This window comes from Lissotriton vulgaris, chromosome 6 (genome assembly GCF_964263255.1).
Source record: "Lissotriton vulgaris chromosome 6, aLisVul1.2, whole genome shotgun sequence".
Classification (NCBI taxonomy): domain Eukaryota; kingdom Metazoa; phylum Chordata; class Amphibia; order Caudata; family Salamandridae; genus Lissotriton; species Lissotriton vulgaris.
The window spans coordinates 1,237,447,012-1,237,473,874 of NC_141694.1; the positions used below are offsets into that span (position 1 = coordinate 1,237,447,012).

At 44.7% G+C, this 26,863-nt stretch overlaps 1 protein-coding gene across 2 annotated transcripts in view; it reads right to left on the reverse strand.

Moving 5' to 3' along the window:
- LOC147708682 (solute carrier family 60 member 1-like) overlaps positions 1–26,863 on the reverse strand; it is a 218,791-nt gene that overhangs the window by 79,323 nt on the left and 112,605 nt on the right. For both annotated transcript variants that reach the window (XR_015296654.1, XM_086927336.1), the window contains exon 2: positions 6,794–6,962. Coding sequence is in view for 1 of the 2 variants with exons in the window: in XM_086927336.1 (XP_086783462.1) it covers positions 6,794–6,962 (169 nt within the window). In the remaining variant the exon portion in view is untranslated. The remainder of the gene's footprint in view (positions 1–6,793; positions 6,963–26,863) is intronic.

The following is a 26,863-nucleotide window of genomic DNA, read 5'->3' on the forward strand; positions in this document are numbered from 1 at the left end:
TATAGCATTCCAAATTATGATCAATATTCCAATCTACTATTTACAATTATATACATTTTTAGGTCATTTTCCACCCTTAACTCATCTTGTTTGATTCTTAGGATGTATGAGAACATAATATCTGTGAAGTACTTCATCAAAAACCGTTCTCTATCCCTTTAGGTATCAATTGGTTGTTGATTCTTACTTCCCCCAATTATTTCTTATATTTAGAATGAGATTTTTCAAGATTAGATAAACTCATGGTGGTTTCAAGTATGTACTCTGTCCAACATCTCACATTTCATTATATACAAAACTCTATATTATATATATATATATATATATTCACAACTTTCTTCGCGCTAGCTCTCTTTCTCGTAGCGGTGGAGGGCTGCCGGCAAGGTCGCAACCCTTTATCTTCAAACAAACAATCTTGTAGTAGCAAAGATTGCGCTGAGCCCCAATTTCTTTATATAGCGTGCTTTATTCCATTTTCAGAGCTTTTGGCAAACAATGCCCGACGCGTTTCGGAACAGACAACAAGCAAACCGATGATAAACAAAGGGCAGACCACAGGCCACTGTTAACTGACAGATCAAGCTGTCTGTAGGTGAGGCCTAAACAGTTCATTGTAAATATTTAAGCTTTTACTGAGTAATTCTTTAGTGTTTTTAGCGATGGTGAATCAATTTTAGATTTTAAAACAATGGGGTGAATTCCATTGAGGTGCAAAAATAAGAAAAGTTCCACCTCGACAGGGGCATTTAAGCAAGACAACAGAACATCGATGTCCAAACTCTGGAGCTTGCACATAAATACACTTCAATCTATTTGGTCTCCACTTTTGACACTCTATTTAATAGAACTCAGAAGAATAACACATATATATTCACCATCCAACCCTTTTATCCAGGTAAAATATTCCTTAGGCACATAAGGGTGGGTCCCAAATTGATTTTCTTGTGACATTGACAAATGCTCCAAACATGGGAGGGTTAGGAGTACCTTGTTTTGCCCATTTTATCATAGGGAGGCTTGAAGTTGCCATCCTAGCCATCACTCTTTTCAATACTTACATAGAGCTGCTATTTTGAGCTTTTGATCAAGTTGGGATTTGGCTATCACCAATATGTGGATGATACAGAGCCATGTTTATAAATATCCACGAAATTGGGCATCCTTCAACTCTACTAAGGCCTTACACAGACACAAATATGAAAGTCTTAGAACTGCATGGGTCTACAGCATTGGAAATTAGAGTACCTGCGTATCCCTGCAACATGGGGTCTACACTCCAATCCCACCTCAGCTCTCTCTGGGCTCGAAACTGTCATCACCATCGCTGTGAGTGTTATATCCTTTGATTTCATGCTAGATGATTAACTTCATCTTCGAAATCATGGGGAAAAGGCAGTACAATTGATACATTCTAACTGGCAGTCTAAGCACTGGTCTCGTCCAGGTGAGACTAAGTGAATCTACTCATTCTAGCATTTCTAAACCTTGAATAGCTCACCTCAAGGCAACCATCCTTGATCAGTTCTCAGTGCTTTGATCACATTACTTTAGCCGGGTATCCCCTGCACGAATTTCCCATCAAGACTAGATGAATCTTAGCATTTGTGTGTACGTTACACACTATTCTATATAGTGGCTTGCAGCATTAGCTAGCTAAGAAGCTGATGGTCTCAGGCAGTCAATGTTGCCTCTCTAATACGACATTAATGTCATTGGAATCACAGGAACTTAACACACAAGACCTTGTCCCAATTCGTTTGTGGATGAGTTCTCAAAACGTGGAACTTTCTCCCACTGAGCTCCTTCTGATTTTATTTCAAATGCCTTTTAAAAAGGTCCTGAAATATCTTCCGTTCAATCGTAACTTCTCTACATTAGTGACCTTAACACCTGTACCAACACCACCTTTTATTTAATTACACAAAGGAGCTGGAGGAATTCCAGTGGATTGGCTCCCTGCTCTGAAATTACTCTTTTCAAGAGTTTGATCCAGTTCTCTTCCCTCCATGCTGCCTAATTCACTTAGAAGTGTGACTCAATGGTTAGATCGGCAGACCCTGATGCAGAGGTCTGGCCCAGGACCAGGGTTCAATTTCCGCCTCGGCGGGTCTTGGTCTCAATTTCCTCGGACCTGATAATTCTCGCTTCGGTGCCTAATCTAATCATGGGTACCACGCTACAACTCTTGGCAATAGCTTGCTTAATCTCCACAACGGCCCCAACAGCGCTGGGATGCTTGGCTTTGCCTCGGGGGTGCCCAGGAGTGGATATCTCACAGGGAAAAGCCAAGAAGGGTTCCACAGCGGTATGTGTACAGCGCCAGGACACCACAGCTGGGGTAGCAGTGCGCTATACAAGTACGATATTTCATTTCATTAGAATTTTTCTTATTTTAACGGTCAAATAATATTGACTCAAATTATATGCTCACCAATTGTTTATTTTGACATTTTTCATGTTTCACTTGGTCTGCATAATTGTACAATTGTCTATGTACAATTTATCCTCTGTACAATAAACTGAAGACGTATTCACACTTAACAAAATCTTTAAAAGAAATACATACATCTCCAGCAAATACAGAAAATCGATTTGAACCTCTTGAAAAACATATTTAACTTTTCTGATGCTGGCTATGAAAGCTAGTGACCAGCACACTGGATAGTTATGTGCTCCAACCCTAGATCTTTTGGACAAGTGTATAAAGTTCCTCGGAAAACACATTAACCAACCGTAGGAATTTACTGACGATTCTTCAATTAGTTCGAATCATACCTCTAAAAAGGTATCCAGACCAGTGTTATTTTCTTTTTTGCCTTCTTCTGTTCTGTAAAAGTGCACATCATTCCACACCACCGGCCTCCCAGACAATAACTTGAAACAGAGTGGCGTGAGCACCTGCATCAACATGGGCCTTTTGAATACTGCTATCTGCAGAGAACATTGTGACCCGACTCTTTCCGACTTCCATCTGCTCTTCCGTGACATGAAATCCTAACATATCATCTCCTTTTTCACATGTTGGGCTGTGTGGATACAAGCATCTGTACTTTGACATATCCAGTGCTGCCACATTACTTCAGAACTGTGTTTGGGAGGTGTTAATCGCCATTCTCGGACTGAAAAGTATTAGCAATGACAACCTGTGTTATGTCACCATTACCACTGAGCACAACACAAAGCTATAGGTCAATCTAAATGCTCATTGTAAATCGTCTGAAACTCAACTGAAATAAATGAGAGTTCCTTAAATCCAGCATAAACTTCTTTTGGGACGAATTCTATCCTTGGCAATTTGCACCTGAACACATGCACGTTGAAAATGTGTAGGCTGATAACCTTTCTTCCCCTGAAATATAAGTGTGAAGTATCCTAGGCATATTAGCCTACTGTGGGAGACTCCTCCATAGCATGATAACTCACAGGTCTCCTGCGTCTCATCCTTAAGTTGTCATCAGCATGGAGTTGGCAAGAGGAGCATGAGCAGGCCGGAGCAACAAAGATGTCCTCTCAGCAAACACCACTCTTGAATATAAAATCTAAACTAAAGAGAGCGAATTGGCTGTAGATGCCAGCACCACAGGTCATGGAGTGATCCTACAACAAACAAGGAAGGAAGCAGCTGCCATTTCATGGAAGTGTTGCTACTTCCATATGTATAAATAAACCATAAGGGCAGATCCTCCTCCTGGTTCACCTCTCACTTGCTGAACCTAAGAAAAGAGTGTAAAAGGCTAGGAAGAAAATGGTGCAAGTCACACGATGAGCAGGGTAAAAAGAACTAACTGCCTGGCCATTAGAAACTTTCATCTAGAAATTAAATCTGCCCAAGCATCTTACTTTAAATCCAAGATTAACAGGGCATCTAATTTGCCTCGGGAACTATTCTGAATTGTTAAATGTGTTATTATATTGAAATCAGATAGGTCTACTTCCAGAGCCCATGGTACCCCGCTGCAATGACCTGCACTGTTCTTTCAAAAGAAAATTAGCAATATCCATTCTGCTTTACATAGTACGAAAAGTACATCTGACCCTATCCCAGCGGGGATGAGGGTGGGCACCTCAATGACATGCCTAACAACCTTCCCGGTCATCATCTTTGAGCTACTCCCAAAGCTCTTTAATAAAGTGTAGTCCAGGTCTCCCCTTGACCCTGCAACCCCTCCCGCATATCCTCCTGCAAGGAGCAGAATGTATTTTTCCAGCTATGCTGGATCTTCTCAGCCTCTAACTAGCCAGTGGTTTCTCTTGTTCACACGCTGTGGAACTCTATGCCCATTAGCCTATGAATGATGGAAAATAAACTCAAGTTTAGGAAGCATTTAAAAGCAGGGTTCTACTTAGCTGAGTCCTTATCTTGAGAGGGGCCACTGAGAAGCAAAGGTGCCAATAAGGTTGTGGATGCTAGCACTAGAAAGCCTTCTGGTAGCCATGTGCTCTATACATCCTTATAGAATGGAAAAGAATAGTATCTGCACAGACATCTATTTCAACTCACCACTGGCTACCAGCCACTTTTCCATGTTTCAGTGGTCATCGATGAAACCACAGAAGGATAGAGAAATTAATGTAAGAGTTGCTGAATAACTCCTATCACGATATACAAGGTTGGCTCCCACTCACTAGTCTGCTGCCACGGCAGGAACTGCTGTCATAGCAGTTCCTATCAATGCAAGGGATGCCCACTGGACTGTCAGACATCTTGCAAATCAGAGGGTTGGTACTCCCTCGGGGAGTTGTAATCCTTTACCCTGGAAGCCCGACAGAGAAAATCTTGTTTGCGTAAGTATATAGCAGACCGTAAATATTTAAAGTAGGTTTTTCCCCGGTCAGAAGGGTTATTTTGAAATGTGTGCCTACATGTTTAAAAGCTGCAGCGGGCAGGCTACTTATGACAGCCTGAAGTCATGATCTCCTCGTTTGCTAATGGATGGCACAATATGTGCTGCTGTCCAAAGGTGAGAAAGCAAAAGACACACAGTTGATTGACGGAATGCAGAACAAATCAAAACATTCACCCCAGTCAAGAAATCTGGGTTAAATCCATCATTCTTTTCCTCACCATGCCACCCCTGCTTAGACCTGGCCATATGAAAATCTCGACCCTGTGCCTCATTGGAACAGTCCAGCCCGAACTGCCAAGCCAGGTCCTCCCTAGACTGGAAACAAGTATCCTAGGACCGGTTTCGGGGTTTCACCTCTCATCAGAAAGGATATGTTGAATCCAGTGACACAGTGAGCCAGGGACCCACGCCTGGGCATACCCAGCGCACTTAGGGCGAGAAAGCAAAAGACACACAGTTGATGGACAGAATGCAAAACAAATGAAAACATTCACCCCCAGTCAGGAGATCTGGGTCAAAACCATCATTCTTTTACTCACTATGCCACCCCAGTTTAGACCTGGCCAAATGCAAATCAGTCTTGACCCTGTGCCTCATTGGAATAGTCCAGTCCGAACTGCCAAACCAGGTACTCCCTCGACCGGAAACAATCATCCTAGGACCGGTTTCGGGATTTCACCCCTCATCTGCCAGGATAGCTTGAATCCAGTGGCACAGTGAGCCTGGGACAAACGTCTGGCATACCTGGCGCACTTGGGGCGGGAAAGCACAGGTGACATTTAATTGTTCATGTCATTGGTGTATTTCCTGCGCCACGTACTATGGCTCTACTGGAAAGTTAAATATGCTAGCTGGGGATTAGCCAAATCCCCATGTTTTAGGGATCAGAGCAGATACAGTGGAGACTGGACAGCAGTACTACCGAGTTAAAACATCTGCAGTATCAGTCCACAAAAAATAGGGGGGACCACACAAAAACAGGCATTTTCTCACATTTGTTTAAGCAGCCGTTGCAACTCTGCCCCATAATCTGCCTGTCTGCTGGCTATAGCGAAAGGCACCATGACGTCACAATTCAACTCTAAGTTGTTACCGTTGAGCAGCTACAGATGACCAATCATTTTACAACTAGACAGTAATAAGAAAGTTAGAGACGGGTTTTATGCATGTATTACAAGTTTCCAAGTATTATTTAGTTATTATTATTAAGAATCTGAATTTCTTCTCAGCATGCACAGCGCCCCCAACATTCCATTTTTGGGAAGATAACTAAAACTAACTTATTACGAGCCTTGCTTTCTCCCCCCACCTCTTTAATCCCCTTCTCTCTATGAAAGTACACCATCGTACACTTGCAGCATCCTATTATGACGCGCCTTTTCAATAGGTGTTTAGTGTTGACATTGCATTCATTCATTCATCATTTCCATACTTCACTTGCACTGGAAGTAGGGGCAAACACTGTATAGGCTATTTCCTTGTCGCATTTATGAGTGGCAAGATGCAATTAAGTTCTACAGTAGGTAGCATAAAAAAGAAATAAGCAAAGAAATCCTTGATAGACGTTCTTGTTTCTCTCAAACCCATTTCTCAAAACATAATCAGACAAACTCCTTTATAAAGTTTCAAAAGCGAACGTCAAGCTTGTGGGAGGGTATGATTAGATTTCAGGAATGGGATAGAGGGGCAATTATATTTTTTGGTTTGAATTTCAGAAGCATCAAGCAAATTTGGCCACTCAATGTATAAATATACCTGCACTCCAACATCGATAAGTAGTGGAAGTCTTTACCATCATTTCTAGCACAGCCATCATCATGCTAAAGACTAGAAAGATAACTGGCAATATACAATCCAAGCATAGGTGTGGATTATTTTGCACATGGATGCACAAGCAATAAATTACCACCCACAACATAACATATACAGTTTGTGGTAGCATTTACCTAGCAGAAGTTGCTGATTCATGCAATCAAAAAGAATCCCTCCAATCACCGAGCCGCCAAGATACCCCAATGACCGGCCAACGATAATGTAGGATATATTGGCCACATTGGAATTCACATTCTCAGACAATTGTTTAAAAGTGGGGCCCAATACAGCAATGGCCATTCCCTAGAAGAGAAAAAAAGCAGAACATTTTAAACAAAACAATTTAAAATCCTAGATCAATTACATTAAGCAGTATGTAATTCTATGTTAATACTGAAAACGTGTAAGGGAGAAATCGCATACACCTCTAAAAGCTGCTCAATACATTCTTAAGTAATGCAAGCATAAAATTGCCCTCTGCGGTAATTTACATGGAACAAATTGTGCATTCTATCTTGTAGCTGTTAAAATCTAACAGCCAGTAGCTTTTACTGGAAACTGTTAAACTTGAAATAGTGAGGCCAATACACACTTTTAGGTCTCACTTCTACACAGCGACCTCATGTTACCAGTGCACTACTACATGCAACATACACTTACAATACAACAAGAGTTGGCTTTTGGTCAGATGCATCCATCGTTTGCTGGCATTTTATAAGAGTATTTATAGAAACGATGATTCGTGCACAGCCTCGTATTTCAATTGAAATACCTGGAACAGTATTGTTTAAGGTAATTGTATTTACGGGTGCTACAAAGGTAACGCCTCATGTCCAGGGGGTTGTTCATCAAATGTTAACACGTGATTCCAGCAGAACAGTTGGTCCCATCCCCTAGTGGAGAAGTGTGGCTCAATGATTAGAGCGGCAGACCTGATGCAGAGGTCTAGCCCGGGACCAGGGTTCAATTCCCCGCCTCGGCGGGTCTTGGGCTAAAAATTCCAAGGACCTGATAATTCTCGCCTCGGTGCCTATTCCAATCATAGAGTCCCACTCTGCAACTCTGTGCAATAGCTTGCTTAATCTTCACAACGGCCCCCACAACGCTAAGGATGCCTGGCCTCTACCTTGGGGGTGCCCAGGAGTGGACGCCTCACAGGGAAAGACAGGATGGGTTCCACAGCGGTATTCGTACAAGCGCCTTGAGACTCTTGCGGGTGAGTAGTGCGCTATACAAGTATCAATTTACTTACTTACTTAGTGCACACCTTGTTCTTGGGTGTGATTCCAAGAGCTCCACAATAAATGTTATTCAAAACACTTTCAAGAAATTTTCGAATAAAGTTTTTATTGTTTCTGTCTTTTTCTTCTTTTGTCAAAATAAACTTCTATCATTGTGTTGTTTTCAAATAGTTGCAACATTTAGAATGCATCTGGCTTCAACTCCTCCTATGCATTTCGGGCATAGAGCCCTTCTTCAGGGAGCATCACTAAAGAAAAATGTATATATATGTATATAAGAATCAACAGTAAGACTATGTAACTCTAGTTCACTCTAATAGTGCATAACATAGTGATTCACTCGCGGTACATATTCACAGCAAACTTGTTACCTAAATAGTGCCCACAATTGTGATAGGTGAAGTGTGTTACATGCTTGTGCCAGCGCGAGCTCAAAATGAATAAAAATAAAAATCAGGGTGTTGAACTTACATGCCAGACTCGTGATTCTTAGGCATTCATGAGATATAATGAAACTGTGAACAAGTAAAGAACATGTTAGGCGGTTCTAGTTATTAATAACTATGCAACAAAGCTGCTCTGAATCTAGTATGCGTCCGGTGTAAGTACTTACATCTTAAGACACAGGGGTCTCTTAATTCTTCAGGTTTCAGAATCTGAGTAACTTTCCGGTTCGCCGCGTCTGCAAAGATTGATGTAAGGCTATCCTGTATAGATGTAATAACGGTCCTGATAGGACATCAGGCTCCTATCACGTGATGCTAAAACTAAACAACGGACTAGGATACTAACTGAGTGATTTCCTAGCGCAAAGTATAACAATAGACAAAAGACTTAGCACGCTCACGAAAGGGAAAAAATTAAAAAGAAATAATATGAATTAAAAGTAAGGAATAATATGAACAAGATGTATAAATGTACGGGCACAAGTAGTAAAGTAGTGTAAAGTATAAAGAGCATGTATGTTGACCTCATCTGCTATCAAACCAATCAGTTAAAACATAAGATGTTTGTAATTAAATACAGATTATACATTTATGAAAATGCCAAGTTACAGATAACATGCAAATTAAATTGGGTCGTTAAGCCTATGGGGCTTCCTAGAGTTCATTTTGAATATCCAAAAGTTCTCTCTTTGGAGCAAATATTTATTCATATCTGTCCCCTCTCGGTTTGTTGCGGTTTCCAATATGGTAAATTTCAATTGTGACACATTGTGGTGTTCTTCTGCGAAGTGTACTACCACCGTAGATTTCTGGTTAAGGGTCCGTATATTGGATTTATGTTCATTTATACGTATTTTAATTTTCCTTTCAGTTTTACCAATATATACTTTACCGCACGGACATTTCAAAAGGTATATAACATGGGTAGAGTCACATGTGGCATTTACTCTCAACTTAATGTTCTGACCTTTCATTGGGTGTGTTATGGTAGTGCCCTTTATGATATTATTGCAATTTCCACAATGCATACATGGACGAGTGCCTTTGTACGTTATGGATTCATCTGTCTTAGTTTTTAATATTTCACCCACATTTTTTGCTCTAGTGTAGGCAAACAGTTGAGGTCTATCAAACGATGTACTGAAATCAGACTCAAGTTCCAAGATCGACCAGTGTTTTTGAATAATCCGTTTTAACTGTTTACTTGAAGTAGAAAATTTAGATACTAGAACCATCCTGGTGTCATCCTTTTTCTTAGATTTGTTTGAGATCTGTTCTTTTCATCTTGTTAACTGATTATTTTGCCTTATTCGTTATACTTTGAGGATATTCTCTCTCCATAAACCTTTTAGCCATCTCTTCTATTCTTGATGTGGATTTCTCTGGGTTTGAGGTAATTCTCTTTACTCGCATCGTTTGAGAGGTTGGCAGATGTTGCTTAAGGGCCAGCTGGTGAAAACTGTTGTAGTGCAGTGTATTATTTTTGTCAGTGCTTTTCCTGTATATATCGGTCTATAGACCCTTGTCTGTTCATGTGATTTCCACGTCAAGAAAAGTAATCTTTAGATCAGAAGTCTCCCATGTCAGTTGGATGCGTTCATCTATACTGTTCAGATCCATTAATGCCTCTTCAAGTTTCTCTTTGGTGTTACTCCATATAATAAATATATCGTCAATGTATCTCACTATCATTTTAGTGTTCAGTTGCCAGTTGGGTTTGTTCAAAATGTTCTCCTCCTCATATGCCTTCATAAAGATATTCGCATATATGGGTACTGCTGAATTGCCCATGGAGGTACCTACGAGTTGCTGGTACCACTCCTGTTTATATTTGAAATAGCTCTGATATAGTGTAAATATCATAAGTTCCATCAAAAATATTTGCATCGGAGGATCCAGGTTAGTCGCAAGTATAGCTTGTTCCATTCCTTCAATGCCGGAGGCGTGTGGAATTGATGTGTATAACAACTTCACATCAGCCGTGCATAACACTAGGTGTTCTTCTGGCTTCACTGTTATAGTTTGAAGTTTGTTCAGAAAGTCTGTGGTATCCTTGATGTAGGTGTGCATTTCCTTCACTGTCGGTTGTATATATTTATCCAAAAATTGGCCTATTGGCTCATGAAGACTCCCTTTCGTTGAGACAATGGGTCTCAATGGTGGATCTCTCAAGTTTTTATGCACTTTGGGTGTCATATAGAAGTTTGGACTTCTAGGATGGTTTTTAAACAAGAACTGTTTGGTCTTTTCGTTAATAACGCCATTCTCATAAGCGGTCTGAACGATCTTTGAGAATTTTCATGTAGTCATTGGTAGGATTTTTGCCAAGTTTGAGGTAGGTACTGGAATCAAATATATGTTCTTCCACCTTGTCTTCATACATGCTCAAATTCATAATAACTAGTCCTCCTCCTTTGTCTGCTTTGACACAGATTATTTGGTCATTGTTCCCCAATTTTTTTTTAAATTCCTCGCTCTCTCTGTGATATTTTTCTTGCATTTCTTGTTGCAATTCCTTTTATGCAAATCCTGTTTCACCAACTTTTCAAATAAGTCTAGTGTTTTGTGACTTACAGGGGCTTGGTACGTACTTTTAAGTCTTAGTCCCATGAGTTCATCTTCTTCTTGTATTTCTTGTCTAGGTATCACATTGTCAAAAAAATGCCTCAATCGTAATTTTCTCATAAATTAAAAAAAACTAATCTCCAATTCTAGTATGTTGGTGTGTGTAGTAGGGACAAAAGATGTCCCTTTTTGTAATAGAACCAGTTCTTGATTAGACAAATTATAGTCAGAGATATTAATCACTAATTGATTAGTGTTTTCTTTTTCAATTTCCCCGCAATACTCCTTGTGTCGGTCCTTATTTTTCTTTTTCCCCTCCTGGGTCTCCTGTCGGTTGGTCTCCTAATTCTAAAAAAGGCATAATAGTTGGGATTGTTGCAATAGAGGTTGATGGTTGATCTTTATCAAGTGTTGCTGGGGCTCTGAGCTGTGGTAAGGTTTTCCCAGTATGTTGTCTGCTTGAAAGATCACTACCAGATGATGACGTATCTGTATGACTAGTATAACCGTGATTCCTTCGTCTTTGGGCATACATGTCAACCCATGTATAAACCTCTCCCAGCTTGTAGTCCAGGGTATCCCTTGAACTTCCTGATCTTTCTTACAATTGAAATACGAGGCTGTGCACGAATCATCGTTTCTATAAATACTACTTACATCCGTCCAAGAATTCAGTAGAACGCCATTTTTAAATTTGATAATCCAGATACATAAACATGCAATACGAAGAGACCAGAAAGTTACTCAGATTTCGAAAACTGAAGATTTAGGAGACCCCAGTGTCTTAAGATGTAAGTACTTACACCGGACGCATACTAGATTCAGAGCAGCTTCGTTGCGTAGTTATTAATAACTAGAACCGCCTACCATGTTCTTCACTCTTTTTTGTTCAGTTTCATTATATCTCATGAATGCCTAAGAATCACGAGTCTGGCATGTAAGTTCAACACCCCGATTTTTATTTTTATTCATTATGAGTTCGCGCTGGCACAAGCATGTAACACACTTCACCTATCACAATTGTGGGCACTATTTAGGTTACAAGTTTGCTGTGAATATGTACCACGAGTGAATCACTACATTATGCACTATTAGTGTGAACTAGAGTTACATAGTCTTACTGTTGATTCTTATATACATTTTTCTTTAGTGATGCTCCCTGAAGAAGGGCTCTATGCCCGAAATGCATAGGAGGAGTTGAAGCCAGATGCATTCTAAATGTTGCAACTATGTGAAAACAACACAATGATAGAAGTTTATTTTGACAAAAGAAGAAAAAGACAAACAATAAAAACTTTATTTGAACATTTCTTGAATGTGTTTTGAATAACATTTATTGTGGAACTCTTGGAATTACACCCAAGAACAAGAAGGTGTGCACAAAGGGATGGGACCAACTGTTCTGTTGGAATCACGTGTTAACATTTTATAAGAGTAGACATTAGTTGGTTGGGTTTTAAGTAGTACCCGGTTATGACCTCTACACTGGATTCCAACAACCACTCTCTGTGTATGTACACCCCTGCGGTATGTAACCCTGCTGCTCTCCTACTTTTGGCTTCGCCAGTGCTTGGTGATTTTCACCACAAGCATTAGCAAAGTCAATAATGTCATTTCGCCATCAAGACTGGGGGAAAAAATTTTGAAGGTGGCCACCGAACATGTATATACTGCAACCTTCTTGTAACTTGAAAAAAACCAATAAAAACCTTTACAGGACTGTTGTCCTGTATGCCTGCATGTAGTCGGTGGCCCCATGCAGGAAAAAAAGAGCACATTATACTAAAGGCAAGACGAGACTTGTTGACTTTACAAACGCTTGGTGATCTTCTGCCGCACAGTATGTCTTGACCACTGTGCCTCTTCCCTACATTAGATTCAATAAGTAGACTATCTCAATCTCATTATACCGGTCAATGTGAGTAGAGAGTGCTTAGCACTGTAGGCAAGTTACCTTTGGCAGCGCTCTTTCTAGTGGCTACTCTAACTGCAGATTCCTCACCTCTGGAATTTCCCACAGGAGACATATTTAATACGGACATTCCTGAAAGCAAATGCTCCTACACTCCAATAGGTAGCTCCATGGCGACCTCACGTTGTACCAGGGAATGACGAAAACAGAGCTGTATTAAGAAGAAACCCAGTCTATTGAAGTCAGTTTTCCTTCAATCTCTTCTGCAACCTCAGGTGTGGATAGACCATGACAGCCTTAGGGGTGATAGTGCGCAATATCCACCATAGGACCTTTTTAGAATCTTCACAGAATGAGGGCAGGCAAGTGGTGAGGAATCTGCGGGTCGATAAAGTATTCACCACCAGAAAGGGCACTATGAATGGTAAGAACCTTGTTCTTTTGACGGATACTTATAACCACAGATTCCTCACCTCTTTCTTTTATTCAGTTTTTTCGTTTTCCCCATGAAACACAGATGACCAGTTCACTGCATAATGTGCATGAAAGTCTCACTTTAACACAGGATTACAATCACAATACACCGTTATATAGTGTGTCCCGGTTCGGCAAGTGCAGATGAGGCCTAGTGTCCGACTCATGGGAGTCACTCCAGGAGGAGGGATGATCTTGTGTGCCTTGAAGCAGTTCAAGTCATTTGGAAGCAATCCCACCATTTCCCCATCAGTGTTTAGTTGCAGCCTCTGTTATTGTAAACTAACTTCTCTGCCACCGTGCAGTGATCCATCCCCGAATCCATTCCAATATGGGAGGGGCGATTTGGGACAACCGGTGATGAGCCACGTCTCATTTGCCCACTAAGTGACCAGGACAATCTGTATCTGGTCTCCCTTGCTACCATCACATTCTTTGGCGTTTCATCCACTGAAACACCCCCAATTTCACTAAGGAGCTTGTTAAGTTGTGTCCAGCATGTGTGCAAGATGAGGCCTGCATTTACGTGTGAAAGGAATCTCCAGTCACTAAGGCTTGCGCTCGCTGTAGTTGAAACAGTTTCAACTACAGCGAGTGCAAGCCTTAGTGACTGGAGATTCCTTTCACACGTATATGCTGATTTATACAGGCACCGCCAGACACGCACGGTGTGACAGGCTTTTGCGCCACAACCAGAATTTTTTTTGAGTTGGATTATCCTTTAACCTATAATAAATTGCGAGTGCACAGGGATACAAAAACATTGTTGAAATCAAGATGAGGCATGCCCATATTATGTGTATGAATGAGATAGGTGTCTGGCCGCATCGTGTGCAATCAGGGTATTGGGATCTTTCCATGTGGTATAATCTGAGAGTAATATACTCTGTGAAAGAATTTGAATTGTACACGCCCCAGTCAGGCAGCGATTGCTAATTCCTGTACAGCCCTCTTTGCATCTTGCCAGTCGTCAACAGTTAGTTCTCCAATGCCAATTATCCATTTGGACTGGAGCCTTTGGACCTGTCCACTTGGATCGTTGTTGATTAGCTATCAGTATACACTGGAAATGCCCTTGTTTTCAATCATTGTCATGGTCAATATGGCTTTAAGGGGGTGGAAGTCTAGCAGGGGAGTCAGTCTGAGCTCGTAGGTGTCTAAGGTGCGTCACAGCCACAAAAATTGGAAACATTGGGATTCGTGCAGGTCATATTGAGTGGTTAAGTCTATGACCCAGTGTTGGAAGCCCTTGAGCCCGCTAACATCTGGGATCCAGGTGCCAGCCCATGGGCAGGCTCTCAAATTAATTTTTGATTCAACGGTATTGCCCACAGGACCCTGTACCAACTGGTTTGCGTAATTTTGGTGGGGTGAGGGAGGGGGGGGGGGGGAGGGGGGGAGGTCAGTTGGGCCCTTGCTGTATTGATGGGCCAGGACTCCTAGACCCTCCAGTGCACTCAGCTCGAGCTATAAGGCCAGATTGTTTCGAAGTGAGTCTTTGGTGGGAAGCAGCAGGGCTGCCCAATCGAGTTGTAGTTCAGGAATGCCTAGCCCTCCTTCACATGCTGATTGTACACATTTTATTAACGGCTATCGTGGAAGAGTGAACGCGGGGGGCATTCCATAAATAAGAAGAAAGGGTGTGTAGTCAGTAAGGATTGTGTTGTAATATATATAGTATTTGGGGAAAGGAGATCTTTTTGAAGGGACACCTCTGCTCAATATGGAAAGCGGCAGTTTGCCCCAGGCCTCGGTGCGGGCTTTTAGTTTAGCCAATAGGGGTGTTATGTTCAGATTCCAGCTTTCTTCGGGGTTTTGGGAGATGTAAATTCTCAGATACTTAAAATGGCCCCGGCTTCAGCTGTAAAGCAGCTGGGATTAAGGGTGGGAAGCAAGCTGCATCAGTGAGGGGAACGATTCTTGATTTGTCCCAATTTACCCTCAGACTTGAAGCTGCACCATAGATCTGCATTAGTCGTGAGATAGAGCTTTGCGGTTTCTGTACGTACAGTAGGCGTCAGCACAGAGCATGATTCTATCCTCCACCCCCGCACCCCAGTTGCTACCACGTAGCTGCACATCTAACCGTAGCCATTGGGGCAGCGGCTCTACCATGAGGGTGAAGAGCAGGGGTGAGAGGGGGCATCCCTCTCAAGTACCCTGTTAACCCAGACCCTGGCAAGGGCTTTTAAGTATAGATGCAAGTATGCCCGAAATGGCCGTCTGAAATTCATACGTTTGATCACTTGTAGAAGGAAGACCAGACTTCTAAGCCAAAGGCCTTTTCAAAGTCCACTACAATCAGGGCTGATGGTTCTGTTAATTTGTCAATGTTAGCAAGGGCTACGTTAAATCGCCTAATGCAGTGTCTGGTTCCTCCATGTGGGAGGAATCTGACCTGGTCCCCAACTAAATGTACTTAGACCATGCCAAATACTCTGAATGCCAGCACTCCAGTCAGTATTTTGACTTCGGTGTCAGTGAAATGGGTCTGTATAATACCCATTCTGTGGTGGGTTTCTCTGATTTTAGAATAACCACTATGGTGGTGATGGAGCAAGGTTTCATACGTAATGAAACTTGCTTGGACTCAGTCTGCTCGATATAACATGTAACAAATTAACCAACATGTCTTGTAAATACTAATAATTGCACCACATGACCTTTATTTTATGTAGAGGAAGCTTGCATATGTGTTTTACTAATCAGAAACCAGAGTGTATTAAAATCGCTGCCGAAAACGCGGGAACCCTTTTGCGCACGAGTCTACTGCATCTACGTAGTAGGACGTCTTTCGCTTTTGGTGGGAAATATTTCCAGCTGCGCTTCAGAGCTTAATATGGCCGTTTCAAAACTCAAATGCTAATGCACATGCTTTCGCTTAAGCTAAAACCTTGTGCGTTTCGATAATTTCCTAATGCTACAGTTGAAATAAAGTAATGGGGCTAGAGTAGAAATAAGTGGTATACAGTGCAATCGTTTACTTTTGTATTCTAATGTCGCTTTCTCTCTCTCTCTATTTGACTTTATTGATAGGTCCTATTTGGGCCTAAAGGGTGACTTGAACCGCCATTTTGAAATCCCTCTGCGCATGTGCTGGGAGCACTGAAGGACCTCGAACGTTGGCATTGAACTACTGCCACGTCCCGTTTTACCCACGATGCGCCTGAGAAACTGACCCCTTGACCTGGAGAGGGGAAGACTTGACCTGGAGAGGGGAAGACTAACTGCAAATTTGTTAAACATTGTATATTAAATAAAATAAATGTTGCTGGGTGGAATAAAAGACATGGGAAAATAAAATGATGGGTGGGAATCTAGCTTAATTAAAATAAGGAAATATTACTTCATAGTATGGTGTGATGACCTCTCCCCGTCTTTCTAACCAATCAAATAAAAGGAATACACAAATTTGCAACATTGGGGGTGGTACATGCCCTGGAAATGGTATAACTAAGGTAGGCTTGGTCAGTTAGATTGTCCGACTTGTCACAGACCTGTCACTGACCCAACGTATGCTGAAGAAAAATCGTGGATGCCGCAGACCTCAGGGGGATGGTCGAGCACTCTGAAAGAAGAATCAGGAGTTTTGCTGAAGGAGAAGACTCTGTCCTAGAGAAGGGGAATGAGAGTAGCTGCAGAGAGGGGTGTGACGCTGGTGTTGCACTTAGCGGAGGTTACCTGTCCTGTCCTGCGCCTGTCCTGAACAGTTGGCTCCTGCCTAGTCGGGAGCCCTTTCTTTCCAGCCCTTGGCCAGGGGTTGGTCCTAGCACCATTCTAGGTAAATATAAATCTGTGTGGTATGTCCTTTTTCCGTTTCCCTTACTCACCCTTCCCAGGTACCAATGTCTAGAAATGTACGAAGGGTGGTGGCCGATATGCCCAAGATGTCACTTTATGGGTGCATTACAGTGTTTAATTCCCCACCAACCACCAGTCTTTCCATGGGTAGATCAAGGAATAAGTCTAACAGAGCCCCTAGGGGATTTACCGCCAGAATTGGGGGAACGTATATACTTGTAAAAAACAATGAGAGAGCAAAGGAAAGGAAGGGGTGCGTCTGTATCCCCAATGTAATATATGTTAAACAACGATGGACGAACCTATTATGCGTGTGGTACAGTCACTAGTTGGGCAGTGTTTTGGACCCACTGGGTTTGTTTAAAAGACCCCTCACACACCAACCTAGTTGGTGTCATGCTTCATCATTGGGGTCCCATCAGGGTGGGCGAATGCCCCCCGGTTGTGCTACGACACCTGATCACAGCGGAGCTGATGTGGTGCAGGTGTGTGGTGTGATGTGAATTAAAAATACCTCTGAGAATCTTTGCCTGTGAACTTTTATTAGTGGCGGCTCAGGATATGATTAAAAATTATGTGTGGTGCAACTAAAAAATAAATTATTATCTATTAGTTGTGATAGGTCTACATGTTTCAGCCCGCAGGGAAAATGTTAAAGGGGCTTTCTTCAGGACCATGAAAGTGGTGAGTGGCAAAGTGTGTAGTGCCATGTGGAAAGTGAAAAAAAGTACCTACACACGCGCTAAGGTGTGTTGACTAAATGTCTACGTACTTACGGACACTTGATAAAAGGACCCAGTGGGTCCAAAACACTGCCCAACTATTGACTGAACATATACTGTGAGAAGTTGGCCTGATATATGATGTCTCCAATTCTGGGGGCACCTTGTATCAGTCCAAACAATCCCTTATGGTGATGGTTGCAAGTCAATCTTATAGACAAGCTATCCTAATGGTAGCATGGACTAAGCAGCCTTAAAGGCTTAACTCAAGAGGGCATATGAAGCCAGCTGTTTTACCAATCACAATCCTGTAATATCCAATGAAAGGACACCACACAAGTTATATATTATAACAATATATGTATTTATTCTCAGAATAATCCGCTATACTCTTTAGGAGTCTAGAAGCACAAGCGTTTAAACAAAAGCACAGTAAAACATATGAAAGTTGCACAATTATGGATGAGGCCCAGGGGCCACTCAAGCCATATACTGAGATAGTGGTATAATTATCACTATTTGAACAGTGGTAAGGCCTGAGGCCTTGGGAATCGCTGGGGCTATTCGGGACTAGCAGTGGTGAAGTCGGGAAAAGCCCGCGGGACTGGGGTGCACCGCTTAAAGCACACGCATGCACCAATGCAAAGTCAATGGTGCGTAAAAGTTACAAAGTTACTGTTAAAGGAGTCTTCCGACTGGACTAGAATTACCAAACTTTAGACTTAGACATTAGAGGTGTATACCAATGCAGGAGCACCGGCGTTCACGAGTTACCTCACCCACAGGAAGCGGGTGCATAGGTGTCAAAGTGTGTCGGGTTTCGTCACGCAGTCTGATGGTGCCTGGAGATGAAGATGCTGCAGGCGTCCAGAAGAGAAGTGTCCGGTTTGATCCAAGGGTGGATCGAAGCTGTAGAGAACCTGAAAGCAGAGGGGACAGAGTCTGGGTCACTCAGCAGTGACCAGGGTGGAACCAGGAAGGAACAAGGCAATGTCGGGCCCAATCAGGTGGTTGTCGTGAAGCTAGTCTCCGCTGCCACGTGGACTCTGGGGCACCGAGGATGTCCAGGAGTGGATCACGAGCTGTCCCACAAAGGCTCTCGCTGTCGGCGGTGTCGGTTTCCGGATTGGAGCAAACAAACCTTGGCAAGCGCAACCCACGCAGGATTCGAAGATCGCTTCTTACTCGGACCAGGAAGGTCAGAGCGGGTGCTCCTTTTCAGGAGAGCGAGGGCCAGTCCAGAGAAACCGGACTAGCAGAGCAAATTCAAAGGTTTGTCGGTACTGGGGCCACTAGCCAATGGGCAAGCGACCGGACCAACGCGTCGAGCAGCAAAATGCAGAAGGGCCCCACACAGCGCTCGGAGAGTGTGGAGGGGGTAGCTTTGGTGCAAAAGCTGCTCGGGGCTGGGGCTTCTCAAACCCCAATGCACAGCGTCGAGGGAGCCTCAGGAGCTGCACGGTCAGCACTTCGTGGTTTTTCCAAGATGGCCGGCCCCACGCCTCAGGTCGCCTCCACGGGTCTCAGATTCGCTGGGACTGTGGATCGGGCTGTTGGAAGGCAGGATAGCTGGATCTTGTCGCTTGAGTTCCGGCGGGAACTGCAACAAAGCAAACGGTGAGGCGCTGGAAGGTGCCTGTTTGCACAGGGTGGTCACTCCTTGACCACAAGGGAGATTCTTCAGTCTTCTACGTCGAGTAGGATGTCGAAGGGTCCAGAGTTTCGTTTCAGTCAGGATAATTGGATGTGCGCTGGCACTGCTCCCACTCTTATACCAAATCTGTGGGTTGGATTACCTGCTAGGTCCCTCCAATGGGTGGGACCAAGGAAGGGGGTGGTTACACCCCTTTCCCTATGTCCAGCTTCGCGCCAGGACTGGGGCTGGTGAGCCCCAGAACCGGTTTGACTGGATTATGCAAGGGAAATCCTTGTGCTCCCCATGCAGTGTCTAGTTTCTTTCAGCCCTCCCTGCCCCAATCCACTATCTCCTGTCTGGGGAGGTGTAGCACCTCCCTGCGACAGGAAACCCTTTGTCCAGGCCTCCTCTGCCAAGTTTCGGTCTTAGCACCTCCCTGCGACAGGAAACCCTCTGTCCAGGCCTCCTCTGCCAAGTTTCGGTCAGCAGAAGGAGGTCAGACTTGTGTCGGTGGCAGCAGCATCCATTTTGTGATGCTGAGGCTCTGGTTAGGATTAACCGCGTTTCAGTAAAGTAACATGTCTTCTCCCTCTAAAAGGGTGGAATGCAACCCCTGTCGCCAGGACTGGCGAGGGGGTAGTATTCCAAATCGTATGACACCTTACACGACATGTTTTGATAAAGCCAAACCAAAGTTAGCACATAACCGCGAGGATTATAATGCACTTAAGAGTATATGGTATGGCAATATCCCGGAACAGCTAAGGGAGTTGGTCCCGACAGCTGCAGACAGGCTCAGCTCATGCTAGAGCACCATCTCACATAAAACCAAGCACTCTGCCTCCAGGATTGTTAAGGCCTGCCATAGGAGTGACTTATAGGTATATATGTGTCCAGATATAGGTTTAGATATAGGTATACTATATCTAAGCAAGGGGTGATTACACCACCTTGCCCCAGCTGAGTGATCAGCCAGTTGTGTCAATTTAAGGACCAGCCAGGAGTGGCAAAAGATGTGCTGCAGCCCCTGGTAGGCCTTGGATGCACCTATGCCCTGGGCACCTATAGTGCACTGTAAAGGGGCTGATAAGGTGTCCAGTACCAGATTGGGGATGCACCTAGGGTGCATGGAGTCCATTTTACAGAGAGAGCAGATAGCCTGGGGCCCTGACTAGCAGGGTCCCAGGCCAACTAAGTCGAAAACCAGCTAAACACTAGGCAAAAAATCTGGGGTAACCATAGTCAGGCATCCACCCTCCTACATATACACTTACCAGGGACCTAAGACCTCTCTCCAACACACTTAGTACTGCAGCATACATGCCCAGGGGGTCGAGTCGCACCTCAGTAACGGTCATAGAAAAGACGTTGTGCACGAGAGTGGCCACATCCCAGGAGCCCATTGTGAAGCCTGTATGGTAAAATCTGGTGGGCCCGTAGATGCCCAGAAAGCAGCACTGGGCACCCAGCAAGTGGGTCTCTAAGAGGAGGACCTGGGAGTATCTTTCTTGGCATATTGGAGGATCGCCCCTCTTTTACCCGGAACATTAAGGCCATCGACAGTCCAGGACATCACTTTGATATTAGCACTAGGCTGTGTAGTGATCATCTTTAGTGTGTAGATTAGTGGACATTGGTGCATTCGCAGATACACTCATGCAGGTAAAAAAGCAAAAAGTAATATAAACCCCCCCCCCACTACCCACCAACCCATACTTCCCAACTTGAACCATCTGTCGCCCTGAACTAGAAACATTAATCCATTCCATGCTCACGACGGAACGGTTCCGTTATGTGCGATGGTGGGCGTGTGCTAATGATGGAACCGCTACATCATGGCACCCACCCATGGGGGAAGGACATTGTCTAGGCTCATGGTGGCCCTGGGCAGGGAGCGTAGGTAGGGGGCCCGGATGAGGGGTTCCGGGCGGGGCGGAGCGCGCAGGCCAGTAAAGAGGGGAGGGGGTCAGGGAGTTTAGAAGTGGAACAGAGCTGAGGCCGCCATATCACTGCCAGGGGCCACCACGCAAATATGTATCCATCCTCAGAGGATTAATATATTATGGATATGAACAATTGTTACTTACCTGTAAACAGGTGGTTCTCCAGTATTGGTGTCTTTCATAGATTCACATGCTTGAATATTCCCCGTCGTCGGAGTGGGAGTCCCACGGTAAATAAAATAGCAATAAATGCTAAATATATAATAATATACAATAAATATATATATACATAATAAGGAAAAACCCAAAAAATGCATACAATAACCATCTGGTACCTAACCAAGAGTTTCCACATAGGAATGCATGGGGAAAAAGAAGTTCCAATGCAGCCTATCCTTGTCATTATGTTAGTCCAAACTGCAGCCAATCAGGCGCCAGCAGCCCTCTAGAACCTTCTCCCCAGAGCTCAAGCCCTCAGATTTTCGTAGCACAAGAGTGACCACAGAGTCTATGAGGAGAAGCGAGCCTCTGAGGGGAGGATGGGAGGGTCGCATGTGAATCTATGAAAGACACCAATACTGGAGAACCACCTGTTTACAGGTAAGTAACAATTGTTCTTCTCCAGTATTGGGGTGTCTTTCATAGATTCACATGCTTGAATATAGAATAGTAAGCAGTCCGTATCCGAACATAAAGTTTCCAGGATGCAATGTATACACAAAAGGTTGGGATCAACAGGTGTAAACCCATGTCATAGAAGTTATAAAACTATATGTATACATAGAGAAGACATGCATAAGACTGGAACCACAGGAGGAGGGTAGAACAGAGGCTCACCTTATTGAAAAAGATTACGGAGCACAGCTTGTCCCACTGCGGTATCCCCTTCGGCCATGGCACCCAGATTGTAGTGCTTCGTGAACGTGTGCCTGCTGGACCACGTGGCAGCTCTGCAAATCTGATGCAATGGAACTCCGGCAAAGAGTGCAGTCGAAGAGGCCACAGACCTGGTAGAGCGGGCTCTCACTGTAGACTGTAAAGGCTTTCCCGCTTTCTGATGGCAGAAAGCAATCGCCGAAGCCACCCAGCGGGCTACTGTAGGTTTGGTGACTGGTCGCCCTTTTTGAAAACGGCCATAGGCCACGAAGAGCTGATCTGATTTTCGGAACTGGGCCGTTCTGCTGATGTAGAACTTTAAACATCTTTTAATGTCCAAAGAGTGCAGGAGTTGTTCCGCAGGTGATTGCGGATTGGCAAAGAAAGACTTCAGTATAACAGGTTCATTAATATGGAAGTCTGACGGCACTTTTGGAAGGAAAGTAGGGTTAGTGCGTAAAAGCACAGAATCCGGTTTGAACTGTAGAAATGGTTGTTTTATCGTGAAAGCATGCATATCACTCACTCGACGTGAGGACGTCAGTGCAAGTAAAAGCGCAACCTTCCAGGTGACATACTTGAGATCTGCGCTATGGATTGGTTCAAACGGAGCAGTCATTAATTGTGACAGGACAATGTTGAGGCGCCACTCTGGAGGAGGACGCCGAACTGGAGGAAAAGTCCGAAGAAGTCCTTTGAAGAATTGACGGATCAATCTGGATGAGCATAAGGAGGCGGAGCCATCATGGCGGAAGCGTGAGATTGCCGCCAGAAAAACTCTTAAAGTTGCATGTGACAAACCCGACTGAGCCAGATGGAGAAAGAAAGGGAGGAGCTCAGCGGGCGTGGCACGCAAAGGATGTACTCCGGCGTCTGCACACCAGTGGCAAAAGCGTTTCCACTTCAACTTATAGGTTTTTATAGTTGATGGAGCCCTGGCCTGAGCGAGGATGTTACGACACTCCTGAGGGATGCTTAGATGTGCAAATTCACAGTGCTCAGGTTCCAGGCTGACAAGCTCAGGGAAGAGGGGTCCGGATGGTAGATTTGACCCCTGTTCATGGAGAGAAGATCCATTCGAGGATGAAGAAGAATGGGTTTGCATTGAGACAGGAGTAGCAGCTCTGAGAACCACGCCTGTCGTGGCCACCTGGGAGCAATCAGAAGGATGCGGCAAGGCTCTCTCCGCATCTTCCAAAGTACGCGAGGCACTAGAGGGATCGGAGGAAAAGCGTAGGCGAAGAGATTCGACCAATCCATCAGAAGGGCATTGCCTTGGGACCCTTTGTGGAGATGCCAGCTTGCGTAAGCGGGGCATTTGCGGTTCTCTGGAGTCGCAAAGAGGTCGATTGCAGGGAATCCCCAACGGTGAAAGACCATATCGAGAGTTGGCTGGTGGAGTTCCCACTCGTGGTTGGATGATCGGGATCTGCTTAGGGAATCCGCCAGGAGGTTGGACAACCCCGGAAGATGTACTGCAGTGATTTGGATTTGATGATTGATGGACCAGTCCCAAATCGCCTCTGCCAGGCGGGATAACACCGGAGACTTCGTTCCGCCCTGCTTGTTTATATAATGCATGCAGGTCGTGTTGTCCGTTTGTATGAGAACTGACTCTCCCTGCAGCACTGGTTGAAATGATTTCAGGGCCAGAAAGATAGCCATCAGCTCCAACTTGTCGATGTGCCAGGTCTTTTGATGGAAAGTCCATTTCCCTTTCACGGACAGGTCTTGGAGGTGAGCTCCCCAGCCCTCCAGGGAGGCATCCGTCGTCAGTGTTAGATCTGGGGTGTTGGACAGAAAAGACGTGCCTGCTGCTAGCTGGTGTGGTTGTGCCCACCATCTGAGCGCCTTCTTCATGGGAATGGTGATGGAGACCTGATCGTTGAAGGAACCGGTGACCTGACGCCACTGCTTGTCCAGAGCCTGTTGGATAGGTCGTGCTCGTAGTCGGCAATGAGGGACAAGAGCGATGCATGACGAAGCCATCCCCAAAAAAGACTTCAACAAGCGGACTGAAACGCACTTCTTTGCGAGAAGTAGCAAAACTAGCCGGAGGATCCTCTGTTGACATTCCCGGGAGACAAATGCTTTGGCTAGGTTGGTGTCCAACGTTGCTCCTAGGAAATCTTTGCAAGTTGTTGGCTGCAATTGAGATTTCTCCAGATTGATGGACAGACCCAAGGAACGGAATACTGTCTGGCAGATTGCAGTATGATGTAGAAGTTGTGCGCGGGATTGTGATTTCAGAAGGCAGTCGTCGAGATATGGGAATATCTGGATGCCTTGAAGACGAAGAAAAGCCATGACCGGAGCCAACATTTTTGTAAAGACTCTGGGGGCTGAACGGAGGCCAAATGGAAGGACCCTGAATTGGAAATGAAGGTGCCCCACCTTGAAGCGCAGGAACTTGCGATGAGCCGCTAGAATCGGGACATGGAAGTAGGCGTCCCGGAGATCGATGGTAGTCATGAAATCTCCGACTGAGAGCAAACGCAAGATCTCTGTCAGCGTGAGCATACGGAAGGTCTGGTCCTTGAGATAATGATTGAGTGCTCTCAAGTCCAGTATTGGTCTCCATTCTCCGTTCTTTTTGATGACGAGGAAAAAACGGGAATAAAACCCCTTCCCTCTCTGCGACTTTGGCACAACTTCCACCGCACCCTTTTGAAGGAGAAGGCGAACCTGATGAAATAGTTCTTTGAGGTGCGGAGGTGGTGGTCCGGAAGGTGGCGTTGGAGGAGGTACCTCGACAAATTCCAATGCATGGCCTCTCTTCACAATGTCGAGTGCCCAACGGTCCGTAGTAATGGAGGACCATTGAGAACCAAACAGAGAGATTTGACCTCCAATTCTCCGTTCGACAGAGGAGTCATTGACGTTTGTTGGATTGACCTCTGAAATTAGACTTTCCTCTGTAAGTTCTGGCAGGCTGCTGACGGGAAGACTGCTGGCGGTTACCGGTGTAACGCTGGTTACCTTGGTTGAAGGACCGGTATTGACTGCTTCCTCCACGAAAAGTGGACGTAGTGCCACGTCCTCGAGCACCCCGAAAGGGCTGCTTCTTAAACTGAAGGGTACCCAAAGCACGTGCAGTGTCCGTGTCCTTTTTAATGGATTGTAGCGCTTCATCAATATGCGCTCCAAAAAATGACTCGCCGTCATATGGCATATCTAGGATACGTGCCTGAACTTCCTGCCGAAACGAAGTCGAGCGTAACCAACCCTGGCGACGCAGAACGGCCGCTCCAGCGAGCTGGCGAAAACCGGTGCAGGCTACATCCACTGCACAATCTATAAGTTCTTCTGCCGTCCTCTCTCCTTCTTGCAGAATTTTCTGTGCTTCTGCCTTGGAAGCATCCGGGAGTAACGCTATGTAGGCGGCCATGTCAGCCCAAGCCTGACGATCATAACGGCCTAAAATGGCCATTAGCTACTCGAACTGTTGTAGAGGACATGGAGGAAAATTTTCGCCCAATAGCATCCAGGCGACGGCCCTCACGGTCCGGAGGAGCAGTGATTGTAGACGCCGGATTCTTTGAACCCCGTTGAGCTGCCTGCGTGACGACAGAGTCGGGCTTAGGTTGACCTGTAAGGCATGCTGGAGATCCTATAGGAGCTTTGTATTTCTTTTCTAACCTTGGCAGCTGTGCTGGTAAAGAGTTTGGCGTCTTCATTATTTTCTCCCCTTCAGACCAGATGAAATCTATAATCGGGACTGTGTGGATCTGTTTCAAGGGCTGTTTTTTGAAATCGTATAGGAAACAATCTTCCTCTCGGTGTGCACGTGGCAATTTGAATCGCTGTGCTGCCCTATCCATTAACTGGTGGAAGCCCGCGATGTCTACTGGAGGAGAATCCGCTGCAGGCACCTGAGAAGGAGATGGTGTTTGAGCACGATAGTCATCCCACTCCGCCAAATGTTCCTCACCATCCTCATCTACTTCAGAAACTTCACCATCTTCACGCTCTGGAGGATTCTCGTCATCATCATCCTCTGGATAGATGGTAGTGTGAACACGAACTGATGTAGTTCGGTGAACAGTTACAGGCGACGCTGGTTGAGGAGGAGCCAGAACCGGGTTAGAAACTGGATTTATTACTGATGGGACCGTTGTAACCTGTGGCGTTGGTGGGAAACGCCGATTGTAGTCTTCCAACATACTTTGGAGGTTTGATATCATGGAGATAGGCAACATAGCAGTTGGAATCTGAGTGTGAGTTGTTTGATGTTGGCCATAAACATCTTCCTCGTCGTTACTGAAGTCTTGGCACTTAATATTTAGATCCGAAAGACTGTGAGCTTGGCCATCAGACTCTTGATCAGAATCAGTCGCAAACAGCGGAGATGGAGGATTAATCATCTCCTGCTCTGTAAGAGTCTCGAACTGTGGTTTGCTGGACTGCAAGGGCAAAAGAGGCATTGTAGCAAAAGAAGAGGCCGGCGTCGAAATAGTGTCCTGCGTACGCGTCGACGGCATGACATCAATTGACTTCTGCAATGGGATCGACTTGGATGCCATCGTTGACGAGGAGACCGTCGACGGAGCAGTCTTCAACGGTATCGATGGAGTCATCGTCGACGGAA